General features: G+C 39.6%; 1 protein-coding gene across 1 annotated transcript; it reads left to right on the forward strand.

The window, feature by feature from the left end:
* On the forward strand, positions 1–26,734 carry LOC137280151 (protein rogdi-like). Its single transcript, XM_067811864.1, has 11 exons — positions 1–64; positions 7,299–7,370; positions 14,845–14,893; positions 16,876–16,927; positions 17,195–17,252; positions 19,158–19,244; positions 20,213–20,308; positions 22,005–22,103; positions 22,289–22,417; positions 22,635–22,718; positions 23,873–26,734. Exons 1-11 carry the CDS (start codon positions 32–34, stop codon positions 23,906–23,908), a joined length of 795 nt encoding a protein of 264 aa, XP_067667965.1. The 5' UTR covers positions 1–31; the 3' UTR covers positions 23,909–26,734.
* Positions 26,735–27,633: the final 899 nt, after the last annotated feature.

The raw sequence follows: 27,633 nt of genomic DNA on the forward strand, positions 1-27,633 counted from the left end.
TGTTACCTTTGACCTAACACGACGAGCTATCATGGCGGACGTGGACTCGGAGCTGGAAAGTCTGGTAAGATATATGAGTGTTTTCGTCATGAACACGTATTCGTCTCATTTGAAATTTTATGTGTGTACTCATCATATATTCATTTACTTACGTGGAGAAAATCAGATTCTGATCTTCAATACTGACTGAGTTACCGTGATTTGTTTACACCTCGAAGGATAGATACGATTAAGGCCTGACTCGAATACTAACAGTAACACGATTCACCGGATCTTTGAATTCTTTCGGTGAAAGAACCATGTTTAGTTTGAGTCGGAGTGAGATTTCAGATTGTGGACCACATTCTTACCAAACACAGCTAATATAGTACACTAAATTCACATGAACGATTTCAAAAAGCAGTCAGTCGGGCAAATCTCCCGTCTAAATTGTGATTTGTCAGTGGCCTATATCAAGACAGTCCTGGGTGTCAAAACAGTTCAACAAAACTCAGTCTTCAGTGACTGCTAAGTATCTATGTATTGTAATGTAACAGCTGGTTGTGGGTTTATATGGAAGTATTTTCAGTGTCGTGGTTATCTATCACTACCGTATATATTTAGTCACATTATTACAAACTGTTTTATCTTCCTGCTCTCAACTCTTGCATAGTCACTGACTCAAAGTTTTCAGGAAAAGTATTTCTTTTTGATGTTTTTAGCCATTCAGTTAGTGTGTTTTTACTGATGTCAATTACCTAACAATACATACAGGAAAAGCTGTTAAAGTCGATCATATTTCTGACTTTGATTTTATGTACATGATTTAATTTTCCTCTTTCCCAATCTTATCAATTATCAATACTAGGTATGAAAAATTAGAAATCATTAGAAAATTATCAGATATGTGCATGAGAATATATGGAGTGAATTATATTCCTTGTTAATGTCTGCACTTATCTTTTATGTAGACTTCAATGTGTTATGTGGATTTCCTGTGTATCCTTTCTACTTACGTTAACCACATTAAAGTCCTTTAAGGGGTGGTGGGGTGGTCTTGTGGTGTGTTTCTCATGCTGAAGTAAGGGAGTTGCTTAGCCTGGTGGTTAAAGCATTCGCTTGTCACACTGAAGACCAGGGTTCCACTCCCCACATGGGTACAATGTGTGAAGTCCATTTCTAGTGTCCCCCGCTGTGATATTGCTGGGTAGAACTGAACTTCAGGAACCAATGCTTCTCTTGCATGAAGATCCATGGTAGAACTGGTCTTCAACTACCCATGCTTGTCTCCCGTGAAGATCTCTGGGTTATAACTGGTCTTCAACAACCCATACTTGTCTCCTGTGAAGATCTCTGGGTTATAACTGGTCTTCAACAACCCATACTTGTCTCTTGTGAAGATCTTTGGGTTATAACTGGTCTTCAACAACCCATACTTGTCTCCCAGGAAGATCGGTGTTAGGACTGGTTCCCAGAGGCGACTAATGCATGTCATTGGATTGTCTGGTCCGGACTCAGATTCCCACAGAATGCCATGATATGATTAGATTATTGCTGAGTCAGTTGTTAACAACATGGCCCCCAAAATACTGAATTACACATGTGTGCATGCATGTTTCTTTAAGTGCACTAATTTTAAGCCACGGTACACATTACCTGTTGTAGTAGAGCGGGCATCATTGAACACCTGACAGATGAAATGACACATATAATACTGCTTAAAGCAGTGTCTTAGTCATTTCCCACTGTCACTTACCAAGCTCACATGTCCTTACAAACACTGATGTTAAAGAGAACTGCTGCATGGTAAAATATGTCACTGTCATCATTGTCTACCTGTTAACGAGACACACCTGGTCCACGACACTGTATGCGGCTTCTGCTCAGGAAACTGACTGCAGTGAGTGGAAGTGAATGTAATTATGAACATGATGAATGTATCATGCCGTACTTGCATATTATGAATACTGATATTGTAGGTTTTTTCAATTTCAAGAGCCGTTGTTTGAATAAATGTGAATTCTTTAATTAAATAAATAGCCTATGGGTAAATGCTGAGGTTGTGCTAGAAAGTAGGATCTTGATGAAACATGTAATAGTTTTTTTCTGAAGGATTGTCTCACTGTGATTGTTATTTTTGTGGGTTAAAAACTAGGATTACGAATGTCTATCCGAAATATACCCCTGGGTATTTATGAGTGGAAGTAAGGTACTCTCAAGTCAGTGACAACTATATTAACATGCTCTTGGAACAGCTAAGTAGAAGGGCTGCAAGAATCATCAAAACTGAAATTTGTACTCCTTTATTTTGATTTTCGATAACCATTATAACTATTTTGATTCAATATATGGATGTCCAGTTCATTAATTATAACCACACTGTGAGAATGTAATTTTGACCCCATCTTGTCCAGTTTCGAGTGCTGAACTAAGACAAAACATGATTGGTTGATGCCGGGCTAGTTATCCTATGAGAATTGTTGTTAGTAGATGTCCAAGGTTGATGATGGAGTTTTTGCTTTGACCTGATTTTCTAGTCAACTCTTGGAAAATGTCCTCAGTGTGACATGTTTTGTTTAATGTTCTCTGAGAGTTAAATGAAATCTGTTGTTTTACTTGTATAAAGAATCTAATCTAAAATGATGGAATTGAGGGTCCAATATTGAAAATTGGATTGAACAGAAGTCTGGGTGAACTGTTGCTTCCCTACCCAGTGGTTGATATGGTGAGAGTGGACCCTGGCAATCAACCTGCTCTCAGAAGAGGGGACAGATCCATCCGACTGCTGGGAACCTAACACAGATCACTCACTCACTCACTCACTCACTCACTCACTCACTCACTCACTCACTCACTCACTCACTCACTCACTCACTCACTCACTCACTCACTCACTCACTCACTCACTCACTCACTCATCACATGGTTATAATGTCTGAAGCCCATTTGTGGTGTCTGCTGCTGTGTAGTTCTACTTATGTTTGAAACAACTGCTGCAAACTGCCACCAGTTACACTTCTCTGAAAACAATGCATATTTTGCAGCATCCAATGATTAACAAAGAACTTAAAATTTTCAAGGGCAGATCCAGAGGTGGGATGTGGGTTGCAGAGGATGCACATCTCCCTCTCCCATGAAAAAATGTTCCCTATGGAGCAATGCCCCCTAACCTTTAGACTTCATGATTTATGTGCAGACCATCCCCTATCCAAAATCTTGGTTTCGATTCAGCAACGGCAGTGTTCTCCTATACTAATCTAATTTGCTGCTCTAGATTGTAAAGCTGTGGAGTAATGAAGTGGCAGTACTCTGTCTTCATTGAAGGGTTTCCACAGATAGAGGAGATTATGCCTGGGAACATGCTGATATATCTTTCGAATTTGTTTCAAGAAATATCCCAAAAGGTTGACTTGTAACAAAACAGATGACAAATTGATACAAAACTGCCTGTCTTACGAGCAAAGACCTAACTTTCTGAGAACCATTGTTTGTGTGGGGGGCATGTTGTTGATGGATGTTTTGTCATGCATTGTAACTTTGCAGTGTCTTGGAGAACCTTGAGATGTGTTGAACAGTGCTCTTTGGTGGTGGAGCTGTGTATTTCGAGCTCCTAACAGTGATACACCATTCATGGAACTCTCTATACTATCACTGTTAATCTTCATAACTCCCCACAATGCCAGGTAGACTTTGCAACCATCAGCTAATCATTGGAAGCCTTGATCTTGAAAACAGTGTAAGAACTCACACTGAATTGTTGCTGTATGCAACAAAAAAGACATTGTTATCCATAAATTCTTATGCTTCGACTCAACAACTTCTAGAATGACGATCAAACAACCTGCTTGGGAGATCTGGTCGTGTGACATTTCTAATCATCCAATAAGCTTTGAGGCTTATAAATTATCATTGCAATTAAAGCATTCAGAGCTGTTTATATGATTTCTGTAGCTTGAAACAGAGTGAGTGAGTGAGTTTAGTTTTACATCATTTTTGGCATTATTCCACCATTGGGGGCTTCACACATTGTACCATGTGGGGAACTGAACCCAGGTCTTTGGCATGACAAGCAGATGCTTTAACCACTAGGCTACCCCACTGCCCCAGTTTAAAACTGGACACACATGGGTAGTTCCAAAGGGAAATGATGAATGTGACACTGTGAATCTACTATGGAAATTTGTGTTCTTACTTAGTTTTCCTATGGAGCGGAGGGGTAACCTAGTGGTTAAAGCATTCGCTCGTCACGCCAAAGCCCCGGGTTCAATTCCTCCCATGGGTACAACGTGGGAGGCCCATTTTCTGGTGTCCCCTGCCGTGATATTGCTGGAATATTGCTAAAAGCGACGTAAAACCAAACTCACTTACTCACTAGTTTTCATTTAAGCTAAAGAGATTTTAATTTCTGAAAAGCATCTAAAAACTATAAACTGCTTCATTTCAAAAGTTGACCCCTGATTGACTTGTGAAGCATTAGATCCATTATTTCAATTGAAATGCTCAGTGTTCAATTATAGTTCACTTTCCACGACCTTCAATGATGGGTTTATTAGACCTTTGAAACATTTTGTAGTTGAGGATCTGTTTTCAGTGATATCAGGAACTCCTAAAGATGCTTCAGGTGTGTTCTTGTGAGTTGGAGAGCGGAAACAACCTGCATCCTTCAGATCCATCTTCACTATATTTCAATAACGTTTCACCAAGAGCAAGCTGAGAAGCAATTTTATTCCGTTTGCCTACTAGTTATTCGTCAGTTTGATAGCATCCAATTCAATTTCTTAATGCCCAGGTTTATTCTGGAATCAACATGTGCATTAAGCATGTGTTTCTCTGTGTCCCTTTAGCAAATGAGCATTTATCACAAACTTTATATAGTACTTTTCATGGACAACATCACAGGATATTTGAAACATGCAAGGTAGCTAAGTTGGCATTGAAGGACCATGAATTTGCTTTGACTGTTCTTTGAAGACTTTAGCCATGTGAACAGTGCCAGTGACAATCACATGTACAGTCCCGAGGACTGCTGTTTCCTCTCAGTGATGATGGAAAACTAATCGGGTGCATGGTTGCTGATATAAAGCAGTTTCATGCTCCACAACATGCCAATTTCAGGCATTCACGTTTTTCCGTGTGCCTTATTTGCGGGTGCTCACAAACACCTTCATTACACTCCCAATATTGTGGCTTGGATTGACAAAGCAGTGTAGGAGAGATGTTGCAGTATCTAGGACATGAAACAAGTTAATTGATTGCCTTTTGTCATTGATGAATTATCTTGCAATTGAATAATTCCAACAACGGCAGGTGTTGCGACCAGCATGTGGTGTAATCAGCAGCAAAGCAGTGATGTGAGGTGCTTCAAATAGCGTTACATATGCTTGTTGAAGGCTAACTGTCCTGAACACTTAAGCAGTGTTATACATGCATGTACAAGGCCAACTGTCACAGTCTTGAAAATGTAAACAGTGTTTCAGATACATGTTGAAGGCCAACTATCCCATTCTTGAAATTTAAACGGTATAACAGAAGCATGTAAAAGTCCTAATGCCCCATTACTGTACATTTAAACAGTGTTAGAATTGCACATAGAAGGCTTAATGCCCATTCTTGAATTTTAAACACTGTCACAGATGCATGTTGAAGACCAACTATCCCATTCTTGAAATTTGAACAGTGTTTAAGATGCATGTTGAAGGGCGACTGCCTCATTCCTGAACAGTCATACACTCTTGCAAATGCATATAGAATACCTTATGTCCCATTCTTTTATATATTAATCAGCGCGGTAAAATAAATGAAAGAGAAAGAGATAGATTTGCTCATATTGTCACAGACTGGTTGCAAAAGATCAAACTGATCAAATTCAGTAAGTACATATTTAGTAAACATTGCCAACTAAGCAGACGTACAGCCATGTTGAGAGTGAGGATCACTGAATGGTTTGTAGCTCTGCTGGAAAGTAGTCTACCCAAATCTCTTTTGGAAAACGACAGCCTTCTTTTCTTTAGTGGCCCATAAGTCCCATGATTTTATTAGCGTGATTGAAAACTGGACTTTTACAAGGAGCTTGAACCCTGATGTACGTCTGTATATTGATTTTAAGTTTGAGATGTGCGCTTCACATGGAGTCAACATGTGATGGAGCAGTACACCTGCAGACTTCAGGAACTTGAATGGCCAATCTTCGTCACCATGGGAATTCCTTTGGCATTTTCCTCCATTAAACATAAAAAATAGTTCATTCTGAGTCATATTATTCATCCTTGTCCTTGTCTCCCAGACCCTTAAGAAAAAAATGACGAGGGTAAATATTGATCACTAATTTTTAAGATTCTTGCTATTAATTTGGATAAAAGGGTAAAAATTGAACCTGTCAATTGTCCACAGACAATGGATGCATTCCTTACTCAAACTATATTGATTCAGAACTTATTTGCTGTCGGAACCAATGAAAAGTTTCAAAATGGGTTTTGTGCAAAACTGTATTAGTTTTATAACAAGTAATGACTTTGATATGACAATATTGTCTGCTCATGCTGAGAATCACTTTGATAGCCTTTTCCCTAGACTATTGGGTAGTCTCTGAATATATATATAACTGTGATGGCAACAAATGATTCCTCCGTTATTGAAAAGGAGCCCCAGTGAGATAGGACTTTCAGACTGAATCAGGGGAATCTAGACTTCCTTCAAATATACTTAAGCATTGCAGGAAGGGCTGAGCACAGGGGTGAATAATGCAGTTCAGGGATAGTGAGGCAGACCAACCATTTCCCATGCATTGTATTTTTATGACATCCTGTTATTTATAATTAATAAAGAATCTAAATTTTGTTTCCTTGGTTACTTTAAGGAATTGGTGCTTGCATCATTGAAATGCAAAAAAAAAAATGATAAATTGGTCATAACAGCACTTTCAAGTTGGTTTTGATAACACTGAGTAACTTGGAGGTAAGGTGAGCTTAGGTGAGATGAAATGTGGTTTAACGTCATACTTGAGAATATTTCACTCATACGAAGATGTACATGTATGTGCATGTGTGTCTGCTTCTGCTAATCCAGAGTAAAGCTGGTTTTATCGTGCTATCTGACTGAGATACCATGACACAGTTAAGCATGAATGCCCCACTCAGACACACCACTCTGACTCAGAGCTGACCCACTATAGCAGAAGACCTGGCAGGGACCAACAAGTACCATATTATAATGTCTTTTGGATGACATGGCCAGAGAAATTAAGTTATGGAGGTAGAAATGTGAGAGTTAGTTTCTAATATGACTCTTTGTAACTGTGCAGTTGGTGTTATGTGTTGCAGCGTCGTGAGAGAGAGTGGCTGGTTGGTGTGGAAGTACACAGCGTCCTTGACGACATCCGACACACGCTGACGGTGAGTACCACGTATGCAGCACTCAGGAACACGGATGGTGAGTGCCACACACACAGAACACAGGGACACTGATGGTGAGTAGCACATACACAAAACACAGGGACACTGATGGTTAGTACTACCTACACAGCACTCAGGGACACGGATGGTGAGTGCCACACACACAGAACACAGGGACACTGATGGTGAGTACCACATACACAGAACACAGGGACACTGATGGTTAGTACTACCTACACAGCACTCAGGGACACGGATGGTGAGTACCACATACACAGAACTCAGAGACACTGATGGTGAGTACCAAGTACAGAAAATTCTGGGACACTGCCATACTGATGTATGTGGTAAATATGTGCATAACTTACCTCAGAACACAAAACTAATAACATCTAGACAGTTTGAAAGCCAGTGGATTGATCACACATTTTATATGCAATGTTTGGGTGGTGAGAGCTACCACTAGAACTGTGGAAATTGCTTTTTTCGCTACAATTTGCTGTTTGTTTGCTCATATGAGCAGTGGATTGATCACACATTTTATATACAATGTTTGGGTGGTGAGAGCTACCACTGGAACTGTGGAAATTGCTTCTTTTTTCGCTACAATTTGCTGTTTGTTTGCTTTGCCCCAGCAAAATGAGATTCTTATAAATTTAAAAATTGGGCCTTTGATAACGACCTTGTCCCGTACCCCACTGGACACTTATGTAGTGCTGAACTGCACACTGCAGGTACATGCTCTAAGCACATTCAATATGATGCACATTATTACCCAGGCACTTGAAGTATAACAAGTAACATGACTTATACCACTGGGTACCCATTTTCTGCTGGATAAAGAAAGGCCATTTTGAATAATAGTGGATTAGGTTAAGCTTATATGGGGATGGCTAAGGGTAATTCCTGTGCCACAAATGAATTTAAGCTTTTCTATTTCACTGTTTGAGGGGAAAAATCGGTGTTGAAAATAATGAATCATACATATGTTCTCCTCTCTCACTCTTCTCTCTGCACAAGATACTTTAATAATTGATTTAATTAACTGTAACTTTAATAATTGATCATAACTTTAATCATATTTATTGTGAGAATTTATGAAAGACATCAATTGAACATTGCTGAAAATAATTACAGTTATTGTATGTGTAACAGTAGTATGTATTAATTATTTTTGACTGGTCTATTGTATGAAAGTTCTTACAGCTCACATGGAATATTCAATATAAAATAAACAGTCAGCTGATTGATATTAATAGTAGAAAATCAATGAGAATTGTTATGTGAATTAGTTTAATGTTTTAGCCAGCTGCTGCCATGAGGGAACACAGTCTTACCGTAAATGTCAATATATTAGAACCACGATATATTGATAAAGTGGAACTGATATATAATGGCTGGTGGTTTATGTAACTGTAAGGAAACAAAGCTGTTTTGTTATCCAGTTAACAGGGTGATATATAATAGGAAACATTACCATTGTTAGCAAATGAATTTAGGAACTATGTTCATGATAATAATCTGTCTAGCATATTTCCTTTGTGTTGAAAGTCTATATTTCAAGGGTTTAGTGTGAAGTTTATTTCTTGGGTAGCAAATACATCTAGTTTCAGTTGCAAGTACATTTTTGAGGATTCCGTTTATTATACAGACTTGTTGAAAAAAACACGATCAGACGTACTAAATGTCATATTTCTTCTTGACTCCTTCAAGTATGTCAGACATCTTGTTCGCGGTTGAAAGTCTGGCAGTAAATCAGCCCTTTATCAGCCAGTCAGAATACAGCAAGAGAGTAATTGTAAGAAAAAATAATTGATTACATATCATGCAAACATATATCACCCAAGGACGCAATACTTGTAGTTGTTTGGGACATTTGTCTTTGAAATGACTTCTTGTGCCAGTTGCTAAGATATCTGAGTGGTGTTGCTATGGCGATCATGGCTACAATACTGATAAAACAATAACTTTTTAAACTCTCTTGACTTCAAAGAAATGCATTTGTTACATTGAACATGTTACACAAAAGCAATTCACAAAATAATAACTTTAACTTTTTTGTGGTCAATCAAAGGCTTACATTGGATTTGCTATCATTAGATTTGCAAAATTGAAATTCTCTGTTGAAGATAAAAAGATGTTTGTGGTTCCTAATTTGATTCTTGTGGAACAGTGCTCCAGAAATTTACCTTTGAACTAAATTATGTGTTCCTGACACTTTTACCTGGGGTGATTCTTTGGCAGAGAAGCTTCTTCAGGGTGCACAGGCTTAAAAATGCATGAAAGTTGGACTTTTTACCCCTAAGGACTTAAATTCATTTTGGACAAGAAAAAGGTCTTAATTTGTCAGGGATTTGTCCCTCAGTGTCTCTATATTCAGCAAAACTTGTCAAGTTATATTTTTACAGGAAACTTATACGTAACAATATTGTGTAAAGCCAATGGCCCACAAAGCCATACTCTCAGCGATGTAGCTTAGAGTTATTTCCCTGATGGCTGTCCCACATTTGGCCAACCTTGTGTGTATTTAACTCCTTATATGTTATATGTGTTGCTATAGTTACTTGCAAACCCCTAGAAAGAAATTAAATTTGATAGATCGATGTGCATGCTTGCTGTAATGATTGACGGTTGCACTGAGTGATTTGGCTCGCAGCGTACCATCCATATCTAGCAGTAGAATGAGTTGCTCTTGCTGTCAACCTCTGGTTTGTGTGCACCAGAACTGATCATGTCCAGACTGGCTCCCTTTAGGAAATTCAATATTAACTAAGGTACTAATTACATTCTGTTTAAACACACGTAAGTATTGCTTTTTTTAGGTCAAACTGCTAACTGATGTCGATAGTGTTCAGTTTGCACTTTTCTCTATAAGTGTCTGATATACGTACTACAAATATATATATATCTATATCTATCTATTTTAGTAAGTAGGCAATAAGTCATTACTCCTGTTTCCATGGCAGCGTGTTCTTGGTGCCTAGCTGGTTGAGGATATATAATCTGACACATTCAGTTATGCCCCTATCATATATTACAGTATATCTATGATATGTCTCATTGCCTTTTACGGAATTCTGACCTTATGGACGATACTTGGCGCCAGGCAAATGGTTGCAAAATGTCACAAATGGCTGTTCTTATATTACATTTATTTATTGCAAGGTTTATCATAATGATCCAGTTTGCAGTGTGATAAGAGATTTTAATACACTGCTCTTGGTTTTGTTTTGTTCCATAAACTTAGTTTGCAGCAACATCTCATATTTCATGAAAAACAGTTAGTGCTATTTACATAATTTATACAATCCAGGTCTATTTGTTAGATTTCAGGTCTCCAGAAACATTTATTAGAATTATAATTTTCATGTGTTAAAGATTAGCCAGTCTGCCCCACACCATGATTTCGGTGTGTTCATTATGAATCAATCTCCAACTTGTGAAGCAGAAAAAAAAATCAATTTATTGACATGATGGATGAAGTACAGTAAGATGAGGCGTGCATCGCTTGTAACAGCACGTCTTTGTTGAGGACATGACATACTGCTTTGTGGTCAAGTGAAACAGATTTATTTGTGTTCCTGATTTTATATTAAGTTTCTTAAACTGTCTGTAGAATCCACAGGGTGGACTCTGTAGAAACCACAGGGTGCACTCTGTAGAACCCACAGGGTGGACATTCCTTGTGAACACTGGACCCGTGAAGGTCCCGGGGTAGAATAGGCCTTCAGCAACCCATGCTTGCCATAAAAGGCGACTCAGCTTGTCGTAAGAGGCGACTATCGGGATCGGGTGGTCAGACTAGCTGACTTCGTTGACACATGTCATCGGTTCCCCATTGCGCAGATCGATGCTCATGTTGTTGATCACTGGATTGTCTGGTCCAGACTCGATTATTTACAGACCGTCGCCATATAGCTGGAATATTGCTAAGTGCGACGTAAAACTAAACTCACTCACTCACTGTGAACACTGTGGAGGATCTGTTGCAATCTCTCCTTGTGGACTGTTCTTGTGGACTCTCCCTGTTGACTCTTGATCTGGACTCACATAGCAAGACAACATTGAGGACCTAGAATAAAAACCCACATTAAGAGTCCACAATTAGAGTCCAAATCACGATTGTATATTTCAAGTTTACATGGAGATTCCAGACTGTATATTTCAAGTTTACATGGAGATTCCAGACTGAACATTTCAAGTTTAAATGGAGATTCCAGACTGTATATTTCAAGTTTACATGGAGATTCCAGACTGTATATTTCAAGTTTACATGGAGATTCCAGACTGTATATTTCAAGTTTACATGGAGATTCCAGACTGTATATTTCAAGTTTACATGGAGATTCCAGACTGTATATTTCAAGTTTACATGGAGATTCCAGACCACATCCACATAGTCCTGATCAACAATCTATACAGAAAGCCCACATGGAGAGTAGACTGTATGAATATGGCCTGTTGATGTAGGCTTTTGATGTGGACTAGCAATGTGGTCACTTGAGTGGCCATGATGATGTTGCTGTGTGGTGCATCCTACTGTTAATCCTGGTACATCTAGGTTGTCGTAAAATATAGCAAACCAGCTCATCAGTGAGATATTATGCTCTTGGTAAAGTGGAAGGGAACAGATACATTGATTCCAAGTGTCATGCACTCCTGTATTCTAGACCCGTGAAGGCCCAGACTTGCTTGCCATAAAAGGCAACTCAGGTTATCGTAAGAGGCAACTAATAGGATCAGGTGGTCGGACTCACTGACTTGGTCATCGGTTCCCAATTACACAGATGGATGTTCTTGCTGTTGATCACTGGATTGTCTGGTCTAGACTTGAGTACTAGTATTTACAGACCTGCTACCATATACCTGGAATATTGCTAAGTGTGCTGTAAAACTAAACTCACTCACTCACTCACTCACTCCTTGTATTCCGACCTGTCAATATATGCAACATTAAGAATGTTCAATCTGCGTCAGTCATAATTTGGTCACTTATTAACCATAGTGTCTCTTTTCCTTTTCCTTCCTCAGTGAGTTAACTGTTTTAACAAGGAGAGGTGGGAAAGAAATCTGATCCATCTGTTATGTATTTTTAGTTTTTCGGTATATGATTCAATTATCAACAGTTGCTCATCAGTGGTTGTTAGTGAGTGATTAATATTCTGCGTGTCTGGATTATCGATAATGGATCTCTCAAATGTCAATGGGGTGAAGAGTTCATGCAATTTACTTCTGAAAAACAAGAGATTGTTCAAGAAAGCACTAGAAAGAATTGTTTGTATGATAGATTTCCTGAGATTAATGACTTCTCCCTCCTCTCCATGTATTTCCATGATAACAAGATAATGTAAGAGACTCATATGATGTTTTGAAATCAATGTTACAGGCACATTTTTCCAAATTTACCTGCCATGAGAAGTTAGTTTCGAATTAAAGATAAATTCATGACACAATAATGCTCTTGCAATTGTGTATTTTTCATGAGTCAGAACAGGTGCCCAGCTCCAGGACCAGGTGATCGAATCAATGACCTCTAGTTGTTCATATCAGTGACCACTGGTTTGTGTGGCCCAGGATCCATTGTGTATGGGCTATTATCATACAGCTTAAATGCTGCACATAATCACCGGAAACATGTTAAAAAACATCAACAAACAGTCGAACAGTCCACATCAAGAGTCCATACTGTAAAGTCCACACCAAGAGTCCATCTTGTAATGTCCACATAAAGTGTCCACTTTGCAGAGTCAGATTTTTTAAGCTCTCTTACTAGTCTAAGAGCTAAAATAGTCACAAGTTAATCTTAATATATGGCATTTACAACTATCTTAGCACTAAGACTGTTTAAAAAAACTAGGCCCTGGCCAAGAGCCCAAGTGGATAGTCTTGATCATTTCAGTGGCCACATGTGTAATATTCAAGGCTGATGGTGTGTCCAGTTGCTTGACACCGGTTTGTCTGGCCTAGAACTGGTGATAAGGATGTCGGTTTTACCACCTCAATACAAGTGTTGGTCAAATGCAGCTCTGGTCAATATGCCTGCAAAGCTTGTGTTATGTCATAGCTAATTGAATAGAAGCATTCACTGAGTTTATCTTAAAGAGAGTCTCCGTCTGAAAATACTTATTTTAAACTGTATGGAAGTTCGGCTTGACGTCTTCACGCAAAGTGTGTATTATTGATGGCCTCTCCATCGGCAGCTGTGTCATCGGGGCAGCAGAGTTGTGTGGTATAGATCTGTTGGATGTAGGTGAATCAATAGAACCTCTATACACAGAGCTGGCCAATCTATTTTGAGTGGTCCTGGATTTAACATGGAAATCACCACAAACAGGTTCCTGTGTTCAGGTGAATTTTTATTACAACTGAATAAAAGGAGGCTGTCATGCATTTAGACATGCTTTTTATAATGTTGTAGGTACTTACAACACACGTCATGTTGTTAATTAAGGGATTTATTTGGGAAAAGTTGCCAGGATATTGGAAAAAGTGGTGAAAGTATGCTCATTTAATCATGAAAGCTAGAGTTAAATGTCTTGGTGAGACGTTAAGAGCTAGTCCTTGAGCACTGGTGGTGGCTGTGATCCTGTAGTGAGATATTACCCTCTGCATGTTCTTGACAAGCTTCTAATCTCAGTGGTAATTATTGATGATGGTGTAGATGAAGATGTGATGAAAACAATATGTCCGGTGTTCAACTTACTGCAAATTTAGATTATCCTTCAGTCATTGGGGTTTTGCCATTAACATTTGTTTTATGAATCAAGAAACTTATGGAAATCTAAATAATGAAATAATAGAATGAAAAGAATTATGTGTTAGGATGAAAACATGACAGCAACATGGCTTGGTGTTCATTGTATCAACCTCTGGTTTGTTGAGATGATTGGATGAGTTTAGTTTCACACTTCAGTAATCTGGCAATATCACTGGAGGGGACACCAGAAAGAAGTTTCACACATTGCACCCATGTGTGGAATCGAACCTGGGCCTTCACCGTAACAAGTGAATGCTTTCACTGGGCTGCCCCAGTGCCTCGTGTTGGGATGACAAGATGTGGGGACATGTATCTGAACGTAGTTGAAACATGATCTTAGTCATCACCCGTCACGTCTGTCTGAATGGACCCAGCTTCCTTACATATAAGTGTACTAAGGACAGTAAAATTACCTAGATAAGAAACTTACTCATGATACGAGTGGGTTCTATAAAAATACTTCACAAATCACCATGTCCATACAAACACATGTGTTCTGGTATTCAAACATGTTTTGATTAGTTCGCTGCTATTTGCAGACACATTATAGATTTTCAAGATTTCTAATCATGCTAATTTAATTGGGGGTTGGTTTATAGGATGCTTGTCTAGGACCTGTTGACGTCATGAGCCTTCAATGCATGTGTTGATGTGATTAATTAGTCAGTAATGGTTTCTGGGAATGTGTTTGGTTAACCTTTACTTGTCTATTTCCAGGAATGCAGTAAGAGGTTCCCAATTCAGTCACTACCAGGTGCAGATAATGGTGAGTTTCCATGGTTACCAGTTGTTTATTGTGGAAATTGCAATTAGATTCATAAAACGGTAACAGAATTCAGAGCAAAAAGTGTTCCTTATTTTAGAAACTACAGGGATGAATTAATCTTGCCACTGTTTTCTAGTAAAGTACAAAATGCCCTGACGAAAAGGCTTTAGGTAAAAAAGAATTGTTCAGCTCTTTTTTGAAGAAATTGATTAGAAATATAATGTGCTCAGTCCTTGCGCAAGAGTAAGAAGTGGTTATTGCTTGATTCGCATTTTAGAAGATTCTGTTTGATGAACTGGGAAAATAGAAGAAACCAGTACCTGATACACTACTCTCAAAAAGTTAAGGAAACCTCGGTTTTTTTCATTCATTAGGCTAAATAAAAAGTGAAATGTTTCTTGGGCATCAGTGTGTCACTTTTGTTTGTGCGAGTAACAATTTTTTATTGCCATTTTAATAAAAATAATTTTGACTTTGCCTCGTCCTGATCATCCATTTGTCCGCTATAAGAGTCAGTGTCTGTAATGAGTGTGACTGAATCTACAACTCATTAACACAAGCTGAACTTTCCAAGCTGTATTTCTGAGAGAAAAGAAATAGAAATGTGTTCCTCCCTTGTCACGTTTTTCTATCAAGAATTAAAAATCAAAGTCCTGCCATTCTCGTCACTTTTGAAAAAAATGTGCCTGAGAAATATTTAATTATTTTTATGCAGCCTTAACTAATTTGCTTTGCAATCACAGATAAACTGTATTCATTTAGAAACATGGCCAATAACATTTCAAACAGTATATATAATTGAAACAATGATAAATTCATGATATATATGTTATATTCACCATGTGGTTTATTCAAATCATTAAGTGTCAGTGTGACTATGCCATGTCCAGATTTCTGTGTTTGGATGATGAGGAAAGTCCTTCCTTACAGGGATTGGGATAGAAAACTTTTTCAGGATTATTAGCCATTTTCTGAATTTGGAATGGGCCACTGTCCTTGTGTCTGTAGTAAACTTCAAAATTTTAATGGACTATTTTGTATTCTTTTGTACAAATTGGCCCATGGCTCTTGCTTTTTCCAATCCCTGTACTCATAATGTAATGGGCTGTTGAGTTTTCATGACTTTCGGAAATAAACTTTTTGTTAAAATCATGATTAAATTAGGGTCAAAAGGCTTCAGAACACTTCACACCAGAAATTTGAAAAGTCTTAATTGCTTGAGGTGTATTTTTTGTTCTTATCAGATCTGGCTGCTGGGGAAAGAAACGATAAAAGAAATTTATCTCCATCACATGAATATGTACATTAAATGGCCCAGTCTTCTCTGAAAGTCTGTACTGAAGGCTTTAGTTTCATCTTGCTGTGACCTCAGATAGTTTAATCTAATTTAATCAATTTAATGATAGTCTCTTGGTAGCACTTTGAAGAAAACTCATGGAAATGGGATGAGACAGTGCATAAGTTTCTTTGTTGGTCGACAGAATATATGGCCAAGACTTGGCCCTTTGGGTATTTAGGCATAAGATGTTCCCAGAATACCAATGTTAGGCTGAGTTGGACCAGTCTGACTTAGCTGGAAAATAGCTCTGTGATTAATAATATCTATCATTTCACCTTGACCTTGTCAGTGTTATGGGTATTTAGCCTTGTCGGTCTGTCCACTCTGAAACTGAGATATTTTACCAAATTTACTGAACATATCAATATTGTTTTACCGCAACATATCAGCATCTCCATCTTCCTTATCACAAGCCTCACTTATTTAAGTATATACTGTGAAAAAGGTTTTTGTGGTACAAGGTTTTATTGATGGTATTTTAAATACTATACTGTGTGTGTATGTGTGTGTGTGAGTGAATGCGTTCATGTGTGCACATGTGCATGTGTGCGTGTGCATGCATGTGTGTGTGTTTGTTTGGCCTCGGGCGTGATGTGACTGCATATATGGGGAACTATAACATTGTTTCACCACGTTTCCCCAGCTCAAGACCTGAGACAGATCAAGGCACAGCGGATACTTATGAACAGTCCCAAGTAAGTAAAACCAGTGAAATCATTGGCTAGCCAGGTTTAGTTAATGAGAGACTACCCTATTCCAGGTTGCTGATCGAGTCATGCATTGACATTATGTCTACATTGTATATCTGGATATTGACATCTATCTCCTCCAACAACAGTAAACCAGCTGATTCAGCTGATAGATGACACCACCATACAGAGACAAACACAAATAGGTGTTTTATTGTGAGCTGATGGAGGACAATAAGTGATTGTTTTAACTGTGTTTTACCTGTTTTGCAGTGGCACGGGTCACATCAAGTGTATGGTCACATTGAAAGGAGACTCAATATTTGAAGCAGTGAGTATCTGTATACATGTAATATATAGAACCCACCTGGATATGTCTTATATAGGACCCTCCTGGATATGTCTTATGTAATACATACCTGGGTATGTCATATATAGTACCCTCCTGGATATGTCATATATGGTGTACCCACCTGGATATGTTATATAGAGTATCAACATGAATACATCATGTAGTACCCACCTGGATATGTCATATATAGTACACACCAGGATATGTCATACAGTACCCTCCTGTGTATGTCATACAGTACCCTCCTGTGTATGTCATATATAGTACCCAACTGGATATGTCATGTATAATACCCACCAGGATACGAGGGGATGTCAATAAGTTTTGAGCCTTGAGCATTTTTCATACCCAGGTGTCACAGCCTATGGTACGACATTGAACCTTGGGGTATAGCTGATGTGATATATAAGTTTTGGTATCCTCCTCTCAGAAGTTATTGAGCAGCTCACATTGACAGAAAGAGACCCCCCTCACAGCAGTGAAAATGAATAAAATTGAGTATAGAGCAGTAATTAAGTTTTTAGTTCTTGAAGGAAACTCGGTCCAGAACATTGAAGAAAGGCTTTCAGCAGTTTATGGGAAGATGACCCCTGTCCAGGTCGCCCAACAACAAGCACTAGTCAGGAAAACATTGACAGAGTGCATAGACTTGTGCTGGAAAATCGTCGAATCACACTCCACGAGTTAGAGGAGACCACAGGCATTTCACACGGATCCATCGAGACAATTCTTCGTGAACATCTCATCATGTCTAAGGTGTGCACAAGATGTGTGCCAAGAATGCTTACAGATGAAATGAAGCAAACAAGGGTCACCATAAGCAACTCCATGCTAACCAGATACAACAAGAATCCAGAAGATTTTCACTTTAGGCTAGTAACCTGTGAAGAAACCTGGATCCACCACTATGATCCTGAGGGCAAACAAGAATCCATGGAATGGAAACATGTCACTTCTCCCAGGAGCAAAAAGTTCAAAGCCTCCAGATCAGTGCAGAAGGTAATGGCTACAGTCTTCTGGGACTAGCAAAGGCGTCATCTACGAAGAACAATGAATGGGGAATATTACGCTAACTTGTTGAGGCAAGTGTGACAGTCAATCAAGGAGAAGCGTCGGGGCAAAATCAGACGTATTCTTCTACATCAAGACAATGCTCCAGTACACACCTCTCGCATTGCAGCCGCTGCTGTCCAGGAATGCGGGTACGAAATCTTGCCGCATCCCCCCTACTCTCCAAACCTGGCACCAAGAGATTACCATCTGTTCCCAAATCTCAAGAAACACTTGCGCGGTCGTAGATTTCAGGATGATAATGAACTTATTGTTGCTACTGAGGCTTGGTTTGAGGTCCAAAATAGCGCCTTCTACAGAGATGGCATCAGCTCCTGGCAGAAAAGATGGAACAAGTGTCTTGACTCACAAAGGGACCATGTTGAAATATAAATGTTGTTCATACCAATATTTTGTGTTTTTCTATGCAAGGCTCAAAACTTATTGACATCCCCTCGTATGTCATATATAATAACCAAATGGATATGTGATATATGGTGTACCCACCTGGATATGTTATATAGAGGGTATCAACATGAATGCATCATGTAGTACCCATCTGGGTATGTCATATATAGTACCCACCAGGATATGTCATACATAGTACCCACCTGGATATGTCATACAGTACCCTCCTGTGTATGTCATATATAGCACCCACCTGGATATGTCGTATGGTACCCACCTGGATATGTCATGTATTTTATAAACATGGATATGTCTATATTGCCTCCTGGATATGTTCTATATTGTACCCTCCTGGATATGTTGTTTATAGTACTGTGAGATACTTGCTGTGCTGGTAGATGGTTACTGATCCACCTTGTGTTTCAGGATATCAACTTTAAACATAAACAGGGGAAAGAACACCACATCTACAAGACCAGCATCCTGGAGGACTCGCAGTGGAAGTTGCAGCAGGTCAGTGGAGCTGTGGTAGATGGAATATGGGTAGAGCTGTGGTAGATGGGGTATGGTTAGAGCTGGGAAGAGCTGTGGTAGGTGGGGTATGGGTAGAGCTGTGATAGATGGGGTATGGGTAGAGTTGTGGTAGATGGGGTATGGGTAGAGCTGTGATAGATGGGATATGGGTAGAACTGTGGTAGATGGGGTATGGGTAGAGCTGTGGTAGATGGGGTTTGGGTAGATCTGGAAAGAGCTGTGGTAGGTAGGGTATGGGTAGAGCTGTGGTAGATGTGTATGGATAGAGCTGTGTTAGATGGGGTATGGGTAGAGCTGTGTTAGATGGGGTATGGGTAGAGATGTGTTAGATGGGGTATGGGTAGAGATGTGTTAGATGGGGTATGGGTAGAGCTGTGGTAGATGTGTATGGATAGAGCTGTGTTAGATGGGGTATGGGTAGAGCTGTGTTAGATGGGGTATGGGTAGAACTGTGTTAGATGGGGTATGGGTAGAGCTGTAGTAGCTGGAGTATGGGTAGAGCTGTGGTAGATGGAGTATGGGTAGAGCTGTGGTAGATGGGGATATAGATAGAGCTGTGGTAGATGGAGGTATGATCGGAGCTGTTGTAAATGAGGTTATGGGTAGAGCTGTGGTAAATGGATGTTTTGGTGGAGCTGGTCTAGATTGGGGTATGGATAGAGCTGCGGGTACGGAAGAGGTGGACATAGGGATACAAGTACATGATATGACATTTGACCAAGAGTGAGTGAGTGTGTTTGGTTTTTTGTCACACTCAGCAATATTCAGCTATAAGGGGGTGGTTTGTAAATAATTCAGTCTGGACTAGACAGTTGAGTGATCAACAGCTTGAGCATCAACCAAGTCAACGAGCCTGACACTCAGTGTGGTTAGTCGTCTCTTATGACAAGCATGGGTTATTAAAGACCAATTCTAACCTGAATCGTCATGGGTTTGTGATATTACAGATCCAGGATGCCGGGAACCACCTATGCATGGCAATGATGACACTTAATAGTCACGATGGCAGCTACAAGTTCAAGTCAGGGACGGAGGTTATACTGGTGAGTTACAGTAGGTGTTGGTGTGGGTGTTGGAGAAGATGCTGGTGTGGGTGTTGGAGAAGATGCTGGTGTGGGTGTTGGAGAAGAGGTTGGTGTGGGTGTTGGAGAAGATGTTGGTGTGGGTGTTGGAGAAGATGTTGGTGTGAGTGTTGGAGAAGATGCTGGTGTTGATCTGGGTGTTGGAGAAGATGTTGGTGTGGGTGTTGGAGAAGATGCTGGTGTGGGTGTTGGAGAAGATACTGGTGTGTGTGTTGGAGAAGATGTTGGTGTGGGTGTTGGAGAAGATATTGGTGTGGGTGTTGGAGAAGATGCTGGTGTAGGTGTTTGAGAAGATGCTGGTGTGGGTGTTGGAGAAGAGGTTGGTGTGGGTGTTGGGGAAGATGCTGGTGTGGGTGTTGGGGAAGATGTTGGTGTGGGTTTTGGAGAAGAGGTTGGTGTGGGTGTTGGAGAAGATGTTGGTGTGGTTGTTGGAGAAGATGCTGGTGTGGGTGTTGGGGAAGATGTTGGTGTGGGTGTTGGGGAAGATGTTGGTGTGGGTTTTGGAGAAGATGTTGGTGTGGGTGTTGGAAAAGATGTTGGTGTGGGTGTTGGAGAAGATGTTGGTGTGGTTGTTGGGGAAGATGTTGGTGTGGGTGTTGGAGAAGATGTTGGTGTGGGTGTTGGGGAAGATGTTGGTGTGGGTGTTGGAGAAGATGTTGGTGTGGGTGTTGGAGAAGATGTTGGTGTGGGTGTTGGAGAAGATGTTGGTGTGGGTGTTGGAGAAGATGTTGGTGTGTGTGTTGGAGAAGATGTTAGTGTGGGTGTTGGGGAAGATGTTGGTGTGGGTGTTGGAGAAGATGTTGGTGTGGGTGTTGGGGAAGATGTTGGTGTGGGTGTTGGAGAAGATGTTGGTGTGGGTGTTGGAGAAGATGTTAGTGCGGGTGTTTGAGAAGATGTTGGTGTGGGTGTTGGGGAAGATGTTGGTGTGGGTGTTGGAGAAGATGTTGGTGTGGGTGTTGGAGAAGATGTTGGTGTGGGTGTTGGGGAAGATGTTGGTGTGGGTGTTGGAGAAGATGTTGGTGTGGGTGTTGGAGAAGATGTTGGTGTGGGTGTTGGAGAAGATGTTGGTGTGGGTGTTGGGGAAGAGGTTGCTGTGGGTGTTGGAGAAGATGTTGGTGTGGGTGTTGGAGAAGAGGTTGGTGTGGGTGTTGGAGAAGATGTTAGTGTGGGTGTTGGAGAAGATGTTGGTGTGGGTGTTGGTGTTGGAGAAGATGTTGGTGTTGGTGTTGGAGAAGATGTTAGTGTGGGTGTTGGAGAAGATGTTGGTGTGGGTGTTGGAGAAGATGTTGGTGTGGGTGTTGGAGAAGATGTTGGTGTGTGTGTTGGAGAAGATGTTGGTGTGGATGTTGGTGTTTGAGAAGATGCTGGTGTGGGTGTTGGAGAAGATGTTGGTGTGGGTGTGGGTGTTGGAGAAGATGTTGGTGTGGGTGTTGGAGAAGATGTTGGTGTAGGTGTTGGAGAATATTTTAGTGTGGGTTTTGGGGAAGATGATGACATAGATTTTGGCAAAGATCTTTGACTTAAAGAAAAATGTTGATTTCACGATATGTTTGGTCTTGATAACAGAAGCTTTACTGTGTGCAGAGTGATTCTGTATAATAGGTTTCTTTATATGTACAGTTTATTCGCTGGGTGAATATTATCATCTTGTCAACAGCTGCTCGATGACATCATGAAAAGTTTACTGAAGGGCCGAGGAAGTCTGACATTGCCAAAACGGAAATCATTACAAGACCTTGTCAATAACAGAAATATGGTAAGTTTATTCCACCGGTAGGTTGATTGGGTATATAGCTTTTACACACTGTATGACCTTTGATATGATGTATGTCACAATGTCTGACCTAGTGCTAATTTGCTGTTGTCAACCTATATGCATAACATATCATGATACAGTGGCTCATCACATGATGTGACACGATCTGTATTTTGTATCGGCAGCATGTTTTGTATCCTCCTGTACCAAGTGACATCGCTCTCTCCTTCTACATCCATGCATCAAAGTTGATCCTGGCGCTGTACCATGTTCACATAAGCGGACAGAAAATCGAAGTCACAGCCCGCTACCAGGTGAGTGATTATGTTCAGCACCAGTGTTACACAAAGGCCAGACAAAGGCCAAAACAAGGTCAGATGAAGACCAGATGAAGACCAGATGAAGACCAGACTGAGCCCAGAAAAGGCCAGACTGAGGCCAGATGAATGCCAGATGAAGGTCAGACTGGTTTAAACGTGTTTACACACATAACATTGCATATATTAATGTTTGTTTTATTTCCCTGTGCAGGTGGAAACAGTTGTACAGTGGCTCAACGATGCCATTATGCTATTCACACTGGCTCTGCAGCAGTGTCAGCAACTCAAAGACAAGGTAAGGAGCTTAATAATAAATAAATGGTGGGCACACACCTCATTAGTCAGTCAAAATCAAGACCAGTCTGTCCTCTAATAATTTTAATGCAGATTCTAGCTTATAAAAAAATGAACCAAACTGACATGTAAATCCTGGAAATCCATGATTCCATAGGAGAATTCTCATGCTTAATTCCACATGAACAGTGTTCAGTTGTTTCCATGACACCTGTTGTTTTGAGGTCAGTAGTGATATTCTTGGTTAGGGAAGATAGGGATTGTCTTTGAGAAATACCAAAAAAATGAGGCCAGACCAATTTCTTGTTTTATGGATCTGCTGGTTGTATTTTTTCAAAAATAAGAAAAAAACAATAACTAGATTTTCACAGCTTGAAAAATAAAATAAAACAGGAGTGAAAATTTGACTATCCAAGGCAGCTTGTTGGACTCTGGTATCTGTTCTCATAGATGTTAAACTGAATTATCTAACAATGTTTGTATCAGAAATATGTGCTTCAAGCACCTCAGCAAGTGTGAACTTGAAAAACAATGCCTTTGATAAACTCATGTCAGTTTTTGCCTTGACTGGTGATTTTTTCCCCCCATTCCTGGCTTTTGGGTTTCTGAGGACAAAAATCTGTAAAACAAGAAATATAACTGGTCAGAGCTAATATCGTTTCAGGGTTCGATTAGAACAAGTAACATCTTTTATTGTGTTTTGGTGTGCCATCACAGGGAATCAAACCCTGAAACTTCCTCAAACTAGGCAGATATTCTGTGAACTAGACCATCATGGCAGTCAAAACGTTATGGAGAAATCACAACTAGAATATAAATATACAGTGTATTTAGGGTGTTTGGAACTAAGTGTGCGGTTCTTAACTTTCACATGCTTGAACCATATCTGGAAACAGTTTTGTAGTCTAGTGGTTAAAATGTTCGATCATCAACGGAAGACCCCTGGTTTGATTCCACACGTGGATACAGTGTGTGGAGCCCAGTTCCAGGGTCAGTTTCATGATATTATAAGAATTATAGTGCTAAAAGTGGTATAAGATCTCACTGATGATCAGTCACTCACTAACCCCATGTGAGTAGCATATTTAAAGCCCAGATTTGGTGTCCCCTGTCGTGATATTGCGGGAATATGGCTGACCTGTCCATTTGTTTCAGCTGACTGTGCTGCTCCAGTATAAGGGATTATCGTAAGTGACCAGAACCTAGCTGACCACCAGATGTCACAGACAATGTCCTCGGATCTGTCTCACAGACACGCAATGATAATATGTTTTAATACGATATCAGCATAGAGAGATGAGGCAAGAAATGTGGTGGATAAGAGATAAACATGTGATAAAAAATGATATCATCTTACTAAGGTATGAATACTGTTATCAGTAGAGTGATATATTACTTAACACAGAGATGATGTGGACTGGCAAGAAGTGTTATCGACATAAGTATGTGATATCAGAATGATATCACTTTACTGATATGTTACACTTAGTGTAACATCAATGAATATATTGACACAGCGATATGATGAAAGTGATATGATGGACGTGATATCACCTTGCACAATCATATTGAATAGTTACGTGAGGGCTGTCATCACAATACTGTTGTTTAGAAACATCACAATGTGACAAACAGACAATATCTGTTGTAGGCTCGATATTCATGTGCAGATTTTCTCTATTAGGTGTCCTATGATGTCAGGAAAGAAGTTGATGGATATTTCACTTTTAGGCTGGTGCCTATTCTGTTTAAGTTTGGTACAGGAGAACTGCCTTGTCAAGTACAAATTCTTTAGTGATAAGACTAATAAATTTCTTGTACGTGTCATAATATTAGAGACCTCTTAGGTAATAGAGGCTGCATTTATGAGTTAAGGATTTGGCATCAAATGCATTGGATGTCTGTCTGTCTGCTTATAGAGGAAATACTGTACCATGTTTAATGAAATAGGTGCATCACTTGAGCAAGTCATTAAGTGTTTGGATCCTGTGGAAATCAATTACAAGATGCATGAAAAAATTGTGGGAATTGTTTTCTAATTTGTAAAATATGTATTTTGATCAAATGCTAGAAAATTGTCTACTAATGAGTATTGATTGTTTCATATATTTAATCGTAACTTGGGGAAAGAATACTGATGACACTACTGCAGTATACTTTCTTATGCACTTGAGTATATATTTGAATGAGGAGCTACATGCATTTAGGAGAAAGTCACAACTTTCAGGGATGTAATAGTTGATATTCTGCTGTGTTACTGTGATGAACTTTGCATGCTTTTATGATTCAAATGTGTAAATAGTCACATTCTGGATGTGCCATAAAGATGCTCACAGATCACTACTGGACGATCAACCACTTAGGAGAGTATTACGGCAAGGTATCACTTACTGTACAGAGCACTGGATATGTTGACGGACACTAGCTGAAGGGGTCGTTGTCGGTACAGGTACTACAGATGTGTACCCAAGGTACATTTCCATATACAGAAATGTACCCTAAACAAAGTAAAATACAGAAATGTACCTTGTACCTTATGTGGCGGACAATTTCATAATCCAGCACCCAAAACCAAAACTGTGTGTAGTGCTACCTGTTCTACTTATTGTGAGTGGTATTGTCCACCGTGAAATATTTGTTACTGTGTATGGTCACTTCTTACATAAGGGAATTAAATACTTTAAAACAACTGTTTATGAGAATGTTGTAGGGACATTTCCGCATACAAAAACGTTCCTGGTGTATACATCTGTAGGCTTTTTGACTTGGCTGATGCATGTCATTGGTTCCCAAGTGCACAGATTTATGCTCATACTGTTGATCACAGGATTGTCTGGACCAGACTGGATTATTTACACACCACCGCCATGCAGCTCGAATATTGCTGAGTGCAGCATAAAACTAACTCACATCTCGAGTATCTGAGCCAACTATGACCCCCTCATCTGTACTGTGTTTTGTATTTAGTCACTGTCTGTGTGCAGAGATATGTTGCATGGTTTGTTGGAGGTTCTTGTCAGCCTGGAGTTTTATTCCTTAATTCACATAACACTAATGTTGGAAAACTACAGCAGGGATGAAGTTTGATTTGATACAATGTGAGGTTTGTGATACACCAGTTTTAGCAATATTCCAGCCATATGGTGGTATTTGATGCAAATGTACATGTTAAGTATTATGGACAATTTGGGAAGATTTCTCATGACACCAAACGTGAACAGGTTCGTTATCATGGAAAATGCTGACCTTGCAAGAGACGATGCAGAAGAGTGGCCGTTTCCTGTTGGTTAAAGGGACGTAACTCTAAGGATTACCTCCCTTGCTCTGAAGACAGTGAGTTGGTATCCTGATCATGTGAGATATGTATGTACACAGTTCGCAGACAAAAGTTGAGATGAATTCTGAAGACCATGATGATTCAGTATGCTTCTTGTTAGTTGTGTATGAGTTGGTCAATGCTAGCGGGAACTGGATGTCCAAATGGACAAAATAGATGACCATCGAAATATCTTGAAATATCTTGATATCAACTTAAACAGTGCAGTGGAAGCTGTCTAAACTGGCACTCATCGGGACTGTAGAGCTGATGATAAATGTCTGCCGGTGTTGACTACTTGCTGGATTGGACAGATGCCAGTTTTGACAGCTTCCACTGTACATGAATTTGTTATATCACAATGAATTCCCTCAGTGCATCATGACGATGATGATGATGATGATGATGATGATGATGATGATGATGATGATGATGATGATGATGATGATGATTTGTATACTAAGAACCTTGTAGAATTGTACATAATAGCCATGATGTTAGAGCACAGAGGAATTCTGGAATCTTGAATAAAGTGATTTATGTGACCAGCGTTTGGGAAATGTATGTGTAAAAGGTCTTTTAGCAATCATGTTTTCCCTTGAAAATAGTTGAGTGTACATAGTATTTTATGCAAGGTCTGTTAATAGCCATGTGGGAATCATGTGATTAAATATCCGTCATTAATTATAGTTTGGGAAGCAGCAATTGTTATGTCATAAATGTGAAAATAACCCTGGCAGTTAATTTTCACACCCCTTCCGATCTTGTGAAATCCCCCATGTATTTTGATCAAATGAATATTGCATAGATATAAATATTCATTTACGTGGTTGTTCATTTGTTTCATAGCATGGAATTCACCCCTTGACCTTGCATGGTCTGTTGGTGACTGACCTTATTTTCTCCACTCAGAACTTCCCATTACTGTTCAACTTCCAGGTACAAAAATCAGGTGTGTTGCTCCGATTCCTCAAGTTTGCAAACAGAATGAAGAAGCCACATACTGTGAATGTACTTTCAGAGATACAGCACTGTGTCAAAGTTAGGCAAAGGTTAGGGCTGGGGCGGGCAACCCGGATATCCAAGACGGGTGAGTAATGAGTAGGACCTGTGTACCCGTCTCAATACCTGAACCCATTATGGTCATATGACAAATAGCTTAAATAATGTAATATGTTATTCTTTCATGGTTAAAAGGCTGTATTAACTTTGAAGATTTAGACATAATTGTGCAGTCAGCTGTTTTGTATATAATAGATGATTAAGATATTGAAAAACTGTAACAAAATTGCAGCCTCTGAGCTGAAGAATTTGTTAACAGTTTGATGTCAGGAATTAAAATAACAGGTTAGGGTAGGGTAGTAGGGGTGTGGTAGTCCCAGACCAAGTAAAGATCTCATGTTGATAACTTCGATGATTGAGTACTGTGTTGACACAGCATGGACTTACAAGGACTAAAGTACTGTAAACAATACTACATAAATGGTTATTGACTTGTATTTTCTCATCTCAACTCTGTAAATGATGGTGCTGGATTGGTGATTTTATTGAAGCTTGAAATCTCAACTAGTTGATACCTTAGTTGATATTTTATATCAGC

Source organism: Haliotis asinina, chromosome 1, assembly GCF_037392515.1.
Source record: "Haliotis asinina isolate JCU_RB_2024 chromosome 1, JCU_Hal_asi_v2, whole genome shotgun sequence".
In the NCBI taxonomy this organism is placed as follows: Eukaryota; Metazoa; Mollusca; class Gastropoda; order Lepetellida; family Haliotidae; genus Haliotis; species Haliotis asinina.